General features: G+C 32.8%; 1 protein-coding gene across 1 annotated transcript; it reads right to left on the bottom strand.

Annotated features, from left to right (window-relative positions):
- Positions 1-200: 200 nt before the first annotated feature.
- LOC129002648 (juvenile hormone acid O-methyltransferase-like) lies at positions 201-7385 on the bottom strand. Its single transcript, XM_054430620.1, has 6 exons — positions 7233-7385; positions 5207-5392; positions 2839-3014; positions 2482-2614; positions 1615-1762; positions 201-634 (listed from the first exon to the last, which is right to left on the bottom strand). Exons 2-6 carry the CDS (start codon positions 5390-5392, stop codon positions 417-419), a joined length of 861 nt encoding a protein of 286 aa, XP_054286595.1. The 5' UTR covers positions 7233-7385; the 3' UTR covers positions 201-416.
- Between the last annotated feature and the right edge of the window lie 3359 nt (positions 7386-10744).

The raw sequence follows: 10744 nt of genomic DNA on the forward strand, positions 1-10744 counted from the left end.
TGGGGGGTAAAATTGTATTTTGCATTTCAAGGTGAAAGCGTACTCCGGTAAAAGTATGTGTCTGCTTCACCCTATATAAAACAAGATCTTACTACCTACTTTTATTAGGCTACATTATATTTGTGTCTCAACTTATATCTCTTCCAACAAAATATTATATATAGAGTAAAGGAAATCTGGCAACAATATTTAAAATCAAATTACTGTATAAAAATATGTTTAATTCTTTCGGTATATAAAATTTCCTTTTTCTTCCAACTCAATAAAAAAATATTTACAAAAATATGACAGTTTAATTTGTTAGTAGCATAGATACAATATGAACATTGACTAGCCTATATTTAACATAATATTTAGCATGGGTTAAAGGATGAATCAGTTTCTCCTCTTTGTCCCATCAACAGAATACTATCGAGTTAACAGATGCTGGAGCAGGCTCGAGAGTGATGACTGAACGCCCAGGTGGCTGTGGGTTTACGAGCGTAAACAACTAGAATGGGATTCTCTATGTTGACTTCTCCAGTTTCCGTGATGGGAACTCGTTGACGCACAAGGACCTCGAAGATTGCCAGATATTGCTCCTTGATATCTTCGGGCATTCTCTTCACAAATGGGTTAAATGCTTCAAACGCCCCTGGAAACAAAACAAAAGTCTTGGTTATTGAAAGTTGTTTATATCCTTGTTAAGATGACTTTGTAAGAAAATAAGAAGTTGAAAACAGGTTTAACTTTGGTAAAAATAATAAATTTTTATTTTTAGTTTGGGAGGCCAAGAGGTTAGTGCTTGCCTTTAAATCTGAAATTCTCCGGTTTTGATTTCAAGAGTTACTGGACCCAGATACTAGTTATTGCGCAATCAATTAATGATGTTATCTAAATAAAGGTCAACAAAAGATAGTACAAGGTTTGACCTTTTCATGAAACAAATTATAAAAAAATGTCATTGGCGTAAATAAGTACAAAAAAGAAAGACAAAGCCCTTTGGCGGGTTGTGGGGAGAAAATAACTTTTCTTGTATACTTGTGGATTGATACATGTTGGGTAAATGCATATTTTCAAAATTCTTTATAACTGAGTATCGTTAATTAAGTCTTAAAATTCTATCATACAATTTGGATCTTACATAACACCACCGACTCTACAATGTGAGTCTGTCATTTTAAATATATCCACAAGTTTAGTTGATATTGTAAAAAAATCTATTTTTGTTCATTAATTTCCAATCAGTTAAGTAAATCTTGATACCTACTTTATTTTTGAATATGTAGACTTAAGGGGCAATTTTATGCGATTTTTATTATGTGCATTTCAGTTTTCCAAATATACACAATTTCTTGCAAAAAAATAAAATTTTACAGTTTTAATCCTGATAAAAAAATATATTTTTGGTTTTCTATACAAAACTAGATGGGGCGACCTTTTCAAATGTAATTTTAAAGTTCAACCCTACTACTCTTCTACGATTTAAAACCAAAAGAATATTCTTCTAATTTTCTGAATCAAATTGCTACAGCAGATATGCACACACAATATCACTACCACATTTCTAAAGTCAAGACTTGTTATTGACCGAGCCACAGAGTTAGTTTATTACAATAAATAAGTGTTTCTTACTCTTCATGGTTTCCATGTTGGGGTAGGTTACAGGGTTGAGCCTTTGTTCACAGACGATAACCTCCAATCCTTGACTGGTCAGAGTCCGCCTCAAATCCTCCGCAGGATCCTGAGAGTGGTGGAGGGGGGGAATAAACTGGTCCACGTCCTGTACAAGAGTAAAACCACACATGAACTATAAGATAAAAATTGAACTAAAATATTAACAATTGTTGATACTGTTATAATATGTGACGTAAACTAGATTTTTATGTTGTAAAATTATTATGTTTTCCCCTGCAAATCAAATTAAATCTAAACATCTTTATTTATCCTGTCCATATGAGTTCCATAAATAGTGTGAAATAATATGAGACTGTCAGATACCACGCTAATACTGTAATATTGATTCTCGTAAATTTGAGGAAAGCGTCATGCATTATCTTTGACTATGAATAGAATACAAATTTAACATTGAATGGTACACCAATTGAAACCGTTTAACACATTACTTCAGGCCAGGGTTTGGCTTAGAGGGTGTGTCATTCATATAGACAAAATCCTATATGATTGGCGGAATTTGAACTTTGGAGCCTCAGAGACCAATTAGCAGCATGGTTAGCTCCGTCTAGACCACTAGACCAGCACACTTTTTAGTTTTATAATAAAAATAAATGTAGTTGAATCATGCCAACATCAGAATCCAATCCAATTGACCGAGCCAAACTAAAAAAGTAACTCCACACAAACTCAATTCAAATTTTGACAGTAGCATAGGGATTCTTTGAGTGATTCAACTATCTTTTCATTGAATAAAAAATTTCCCACAGCTAGTGTTCAAACTTCAACAAATTCTGTCTGAAATTACAATGTTGTAATGTACTGTACCTGGCAGTACTCCTGGAACTGTTGGAACTGACTGAGAAGTTTGAGAGCCAAAAACAGCTGACTTGAGGGAGTCATGACTGCTAGGAACTCGCCACCAGGCTTTAGGAGAGTGGACAGGTTTTCTCCCAGTTGTCTGTAAACAATAGGGGACAATGCTTTAGACTTCTGTCATTTATCACTTCTATCAATCTACTGCTTAACTACATACTGAAAAATGCAACCTAAAATAAGAAAAAAAGATTCCATTGACATCAGCTCACTCTAGTTAAACATGGTCTCTAGAGCTTACAACAGGATAGGTATTTTTTACAGGATCCAACATCAATGATAAAAACATACAATATCTTACAAACTTACCTCTGGTCTTGCACCCAGTGTAGGCAATGGCAAGAGAAGATTTTAGAAAAGTGTTTCTCTGGCAGTTGTTTCTTAATGTCTTTTGTAGCGATGTCTAAAGTTTTGAAAGAGATCCTGTCGTTGGCGTACTTCTCGTTTGCGTATTCTACCATGTTCGGACTGAGGTCAACACCAACCTTATGAAACAGTGAAAAAAATGTTAGATAGGTAAGTATATTTGGCTGGAAATCAATGTTAGATTTTCAAAACAAAAAATTTTGTAATCCAGTGTTGCATATTAGTAGGCCTACCCTTACTTGCATGCATAGAATTTTTCAATTTAATATTAGACATTTTCCGTTAAATCACTGCCACTATGTTTTTTCTTTAGTTGAATTGTCGTAATTTCTACAAATTCCGTTTAGGATCAGGTTATTTTAGGGTGGGATTTTAGGTAGGTAAGGTTTTAGGTTAGGTGAGAATCAAGACATGATTTAAAACTGTAATTGTGTATTGTCAAATACAAATTATATAGTGGCAATGATTTAACAAATAAGGCCCAAATACAGGCTATCGAAAAGGAATGCCAGAGGATTTTAAACGGTTTTTGCTTGGGGACTGTTTAAGATAAATAAACAATTTAAACGTCAATTGGGAGTTGGAATTATTAAGTTTCTTTTTGTGTAGCAAGAGAGGAAAAATTGACCTTGACATGCTCAAGACAGTTGCGCAGTGGCAGGCCGCCGTTGTGACTCGCACGCCTGACGCCAGTACGATGTTTACGGTGTAACAGAAGGCACAGTGTGATCTGTGTCTCACGGAGTTTAAATCTATTGTTAATTAAATCAAATTTAAATTCCTTTGATGATCAAGCAATTCATTGATGTTTTAATCAGTTTCTACACCTGTCACACAGAAAGTGTGTGGAAAGGACATTTACCTAGCCGGCCAAAAACAAATGATGACAAAGTCAAAGAAATTCAACAATCTTTCATCAGAAGCCCAACAAAGTCTTCTGTTAGACATACCTAAATGGACACTCCCTGATGTTATTTGTAAGAAATTGAGATATTGTGCCTACAAATTTTAGTTAAGGCGTCGGATTAAACCCGCTGATTGCCCAAAGCATACAGACTCTGCTAGTTTGTTGAGATTGATGACAATCCAAATTTGATCAAAGTATGGAAAAAATATTTGTTCTTTTCCCTTCAATTTCATGTTAAATCGTTTGATTATCTTTAATATTCCCCAAGCAACGACCATTCTAAATACTGTATTAATTGGATTAAAATTGTTATGAATAACTGAACAAGTAACGATTGTGAAATAAGTAACTTAATAAACTTTGGTTTAGTACAAAAACATTGTACTGTTCTTTTTTCACAACGGGAGTTAAAAAATTTAATTAAAGATAAATACGAGTCCATAGCTGCTAGATTTTGAACTTTTGAAGTTCATTTTTTAAGTTACGGCTATTGTTTTGATCAATTTTGAAAATTCTCAAAACAATTGAATAAAAACCAAATAAAAAAATCATAAAGTTTTCAATGAGTGTTTTCTTTAATATTGTACTTGGAATTAAGATGTAAACAAATATTTGTAAAATGAGTATTTTTTAGCAATTACTTTGAATCATGTTTCAGTTTATATTGTTTGTACCAATTGTTTTACCTGGGACCTCCGACGTTGATTTGGGAACTGACTCCTTTGGATCTGTTCCTCATAGCCTCTTAGAGGCTTCTTTCTATTATCTCTTGTGTCATTGGACACTTTGCAATTCAATTAGTTTTCTGAAAATACAAATAAGCATGCATGAAGACAAATAAACAAATAATAACAATTGCCAAATAAAGTACATTAAACATGATAAAGCACGGGATTCTGTTTTAACAATATTATGAAGGATGATGCATTAATGATAACCAACTGTTGCCTTTATATAATAGATTTTTTAGCTAAAAAATGTAATGAGTTCGATGACTTTAGGAAAATAGCTTTATATAGAGAGTTAGATAATCTGAGATACGTATATTTTTTTACTTGATAGGTCATACAGCTTATGTCACAGAATTTGTACCTGGGCATCTGAAAGTTCTGTGCTTTAGCTTAAATTAAATAGAATCAGATGTGGATAATTTTGAATTTTTTTAGAAAAATAACAGAGATTGTAATGAGGAAAACTTGAAATTGGCCGAGAACTTATAAGGACAAAGGCGTAACAAAATAGTTAACAGAAGAAATTGCGTTGGTATCTTAAAAATTCAACTTAATTCAGAAGTAACTGTCAGTAACAAACAAAGGTTTGGAAAAACGTTCTCCAATTGTATCCTTATGGTGCTTAAGTAGCCTATAGATTATCTAAAAAAAGTTACAATAATTCTGTAAGTACCAGAGTTGCGTTTTTGGGCAAATGAGGCAGCAAGACCTCCGTGGAAACATCGCCAGGGCCACACCCAATGTCGAGTACATCTTCATTCTCAGACCACGACAATCTCGACGAGAACTCTCCAAGAATCATCTCAGCGTCTCGCTTCTGTACAGCGTTGTAGCTCAAGTAAAGCTCTGCGTTCTCCATCTAGAACACGTGTTTAATTTGTACCACGCTTTGAAAATTATTACACCTATAGGTTGCGGCATTATCACTTAGATAAAATCCATTAGTGATTGGCAGGATTAGAACCCAGGACCTCTGGGACCGAAGTCACGCACTCTACCACTAGACTGGACCAGCTCGCTCCAACTCACATAGTTACACATAAGACAACATTGCTTCAGTAGAGCACCAGACCAACCAAATGGCCTATTGATTTATAATAATAGAATTTTTACCATTTATACAATTGTTTTATAATGTTGTAGTTTTATTTACACTTTTTAAATGTTGATATTGTACTCAAAAAGAGTTGATGAGTTCTTAAAGATTTTGGAGAGTATGACTAGTCAAATTTAATGAAATAATATTAAACCCAATTTTAAGGTACTTTAATTGGAGAACTTTAAGGTTAAACCTCTAAAAGAACACACAGTAAAACCTCACTCAACTCGACAGCCAACAGGTGAGAGGGCGCAAGCAATAAACAAATTTTTCATAACATTTAGTTTTATCTTTGACTAAATAGTCAATGGTTTTATATTCAACATTTCTTTGAAGATTGTTTACTCAAAATATGTTAAAATGCTCATGTACGTAATTAATTTAGATGTAAAAATCTATTATGCATTCATTTATTAAAACCCATAAAAAATGGCATTCTGGAGTAAAGCTTTACCAAAAATAATATAGTTTTCATCACTCCGTAACGAAAGTGACTATTTTCGATAACAGCTGACATCAATGAAAGTAGTCGTTTCCCAAGCTCTAATTTAGGGCGAGGGAAAATCGATCAGCTGATTTTCTCTCGCTCTAAATTTACTTTCCCTCGCTCTCAATTAGTTCTCCATTTATTCACTACGCGCGCTAGTGTTTTGTTATGGTTTAATTTAATGATTTGAATCAGCTGTATGTATTGTTCAAGTTGTTGTATTCTTTTATTTTGATATTTAAACAAAATGTATTGAGAAATATACGTAGGTTTCCTTTTAGAAAATATTATTTTATTTTTATGTTCAATAAAATTAATTGAGAAATAAATAAAATAGTTGTAATATTACTGAGGTCTGCTATTCTGTGTTTGTGTATTTTTGCGTCGTGATGAAAAGTATCGTTCATAACTTGTCCCGAAAGTTATTATCCGGCACTTGCTCCATTATTCCCGTCCTCGGCTTCGCCTCGTACGTGAAAATAGCTCTCACATACTCGGCTTCGCCTCGCACGTGAAATTGATGTTCCCTGTGTTCGGCTTCGCCTCACACAAAAACTTGAGCGTGCGACGGAAAATGCCACTTTCGGTCCTAGTAATGAAATATACTATTAAATTGACTTGTAGAATTACTAAAAAATCAATACGGCATCATAGCAAACAGCTGATTGATTGATCACTTAATACAGAATAATGTCATTAATTGGTAGAAAACCTCAACAGATTGCACCAGGTTTTTTTGCTTCAAATTTTTACATTACACGAGAAGTCTATAAACAAACACAGGATCAATTAAGAAAATTTTTTTCAGATATAAATGTAGCTGTCCATCATGTTTTCACTCTATCTGATCAATCATTGAAAGCAATTAATTTAAATGGTTTATTTAAATATACTTCATTATGCCAAAGTAAAATTTTAACATTATTCATGTTCAATTTGAAAACAATTTTGGCAATTAGTACTATTATAAATAAAACAAAGCAACTGAATTATTAATTTCAAATAAGTAATTACACAAAATCTGTACCCTTGAAATATTTTTTTTAAATTTTACTTTTATTACGATTACATTTTACAGATGTTATTAGTAAATCAGTGAAATATATAACTCACCTCTAACTACTGTGTTTGGTTCTGTTAGGGAGGATAGCAGAGCTGGGTTCTGACCATGGATTGACCAATGTACCATCTTTATATAAAAGTTCCACCATCACTATCAAAGGTCAAGGATTCGACATCTCGTGCAATCTCACTTCTTGTTACTAAAGAATCAAAAACAATTTTGCACACAGCACTCTCACGTGATAAGCGTACAAAGGTCGAAGAAAGCTTTTGCCAGTCATACAAATGAGGTGATAAGCAAGATTAAAATGCTTTAAATAATACTTTAAGATAGAGGAAAAACGTTTGGAGATATGATAAGATTGATACTTGTGAAACGAGTAAAGGAAACACTAAAGGTTTGGGAAAACAAACTGGTTTCATTGATAAGCTAAACTAACAGTAAAAGTGAGAATCATTTTGTGTTAGAAAAGATTTTTGAAGTTAGTTTTGTTTAGTCAATGATTAAATGGAACTTTAGGGTTGGCATTGATATTTTTAAGACTCATTGTGGTTTGGGTCTGCAAGTTGCGAACATCCACCTGCTTAGGACAAGTTGGTCATAGCGATGACTTACAATGCTAGAAAGCAACACTGGTGTACACTAGCTTGGTTGCCATTCGGCAAATCTAAATTATTATTTAGTGTATGACATCGGATATTTACTATATAGCATCTAGACTGTCTTAAGCCAAGAGATCCATGTTAAATTTTACAAACCAAATAAGAAATTAAGGTGTTAAAAAAAAAAAAAAAAAAAAAAAAAAAAACATCAGCCCTAATCTTAAAAGATCAAATCTAGCACTCTGAGTCAATGTTACATCATAGGGGAAAGTAGATACAAACTAATTCACCTTTAAGCTTGTCAAAAACAATAATGACTTTATGACTGAAAGAGAGAGTTTCATCCCCACAGGACCCGTCTTAACTAATACTCCCAAGAATTACACTGGAGTCTAAACCTTCGCTATATCATCAGGATGTTGTCCCCTGGTACTGCGGAGTGGGGGAAGCCCAATTTTCATTTCAGCTGCAGTTTTTTAATACGGACAAAATGAGAGCATTCTATTGGCTGAGGGAACACCATTACTGCAACAATACGGTTTGAAGCCATCGGCCTCTGTGGTCTAATGGATAAGGATAACAAGCCGGGCTGAGAAACTGAAGGTACCAGGTTCAAATCATATTGGTGGCACTAACATTTTGTCTAAGTTTTTTGCGTTATCAGCAAGTTTGGTTAGGTTAAGACAATTTAATTTTATAATTAAAACATTATAAAATTGAATTTTAGCTACTATAGTTTTAGAACTATTTTTTTCGATTAGTAAACCTTCATTTGATTTTTTTTAATATCAGCAAGTTTGGTTAGGTTATGACAGTTAAATTTTATAATTAAGAAATTATAAAATTGAATTTGAGGCATTTATAATTTTATTTTATGAACAGAACTACTTTTTCGATTAGTAAACCTTCATTAGATTTTAATTTTATATCTTTTATATATAATCAGCAGGTTTGGTTGATTAGGTTAGTTTATTTCGTTACTTTTAATTTCTATTATTGGTCATTTAGCAACCGTTAACACACATTAAATTGTTTTGCATCAAATTATAAGTCACTACTTTTTTTAGACAGACGTAAGTGGGTATTATAATCTGAATATGAAAGTGAGTGTAGAATGGAGTGAGATGATCTGTGTAGCTTTACTGACTAAGGTCAGTTGTACAGTTAGAATCATATATCAAAATAAAACCCTGATAACCAAGGACAGCAGGGTCCAGTTTTGAACCATCAAAATCCACTGAACATTCTAAGACAATAGGTAAAATAGTGTGAGAATGTCACATAATGAACGACATGATTACCAAGGCCAACCAAAATGAACATCCCACATTAAATGTACAAGTCTTGAGTTCTGGAATATCTTGCAAACTATAGTTGTTATTATAGTAGGTAGTCAACTTTCAATATGATAAGAATTAATTTGAATATCCCTGAAACTGAGATTTTACTATATATAAACTGTTCCCAGAGGCCAAAATCACAATCTGTTCAAATTCATGTATATATATGTCCCTTAGCACGATAACTCGAGCAAAAACCATACGATTATAATGAAATTTGGTACAACGTATAAACCAACATTTATTCAAATAATGATCGGACCGTGGGAACGTGGTTTTAAGGGGAATGTATGGGATAAAAAGAGGTTTTTCTCATTTTTAACCCTCAAAACATAGAATTTCTTAATTTTTCTTTAAACCATTTTGAAGAGCTTAAAACAAACAAACAAATAATTTAATTAATTAGTATCTTGAAGTGTTTTTGTTCGGTTATCGGTAATAAAGAAAATTCAAAATATTGTATATGTCTATGTTATTCTTATGGGGAATAAGTAAATTATTCTAAAGTTTACTTGTTTATGTATATTATATTTTGATCAAAATTGGCAAATTTATTAATTTTATACCAATCTATTTATATTTCAATAAAACACACTTTATTACCCGCTCTCCCTGTAGCTGCAAACCTAGTTTACTCATTCAATTTAATGTTATTTAAATAGATTTGTTAAAATCAAAACAAGCAAATGGAAATTCACTTAGCCTGCAGGTTTGCTGCGGCGAGGTATTTTTTAATCCAGTAGGATAGTTGCGTGTGTGTGAACCATTAATGAAGCTCCTCAAGCAGATTTAAAATCATTTCTGGACAGAGATGTTTGAAAATATCATCCCACCAACCTTATGATTATTACGATTGGAAATGCTAATGCTTACAACAGTTATTGTAAACACACAACTGTTATGAATATAATTCTTGGTTAGAAGAGTAGCCGAGGCTCACTAAAGTAACTTACAGTTTGCTGCTTCTTATTTACCACAAACAATGACAATCAAGTTTTCTTTGACAACTAGTTTAATCTTGTGTCATCTTACAGAGTGTAACACAATGAGTCACTAAATGCTGACTTGCTTTTTGTTTTGAATGGTCTGTTAAGTTACGGTTTTGTTAATGAATAAGTGGTTTATTAAAAATTACGTCTCTTAGTTTGGAATTTTGAGCGGATTTCCCTAAGGGAATTAGCTAATACTGTAGGTCTCATGGTAAGACCTAGACCGGGGACTGATTTATTTTTTCATTTTGATGTCCCCAGATGCCAAAAACACAATCCGTTCAAAATATTGTATATATATATATATTTTGATGAAATTTGGTTTGAATGTGTATGGCAGGATAAACTTGAACGAGTTTGCGAACCAGCATGATCGGACCAAGGGAACAGGGATTTACGGGAGGTTTTGTGGGGTAAAAATGGGGTTTTCCCATTTTTGTCCATCAAAACACAAAATTTCCGAATTTCTCTAGTTTATTTTAAAGAGCTTAAAAAAAACCAAATAATTTAGTATATCTAACTGTTTTTGTACAGTTATTGGTTAAGGAGGAAATTAAAAAAAATTTACATTTAAAATTGCACATGTTATTATTATGGAGAATATTTGAATATTGTAAAATGTTGTAGTTTG

Source organism: Macrosteles quadrilineatus, unplaced genomic scaffold, assembly GCF_028750875.1.
Source record: "Macrosteles quadrilineatus isolate MER2022 unplaced genomic scaffold, UCM_ALF_1.0 Scaffold_9__3_contigs__length_116548681, whole genome shotgun sequence".
Classification (NCBI taxonomy): domain Eukaryota; kingdom Metazoa; phylum Arthropoda; class Insecta; order Hemiptera; family Cicadellidae; genus Macrosteles; species Macrosteles quadrilineatus.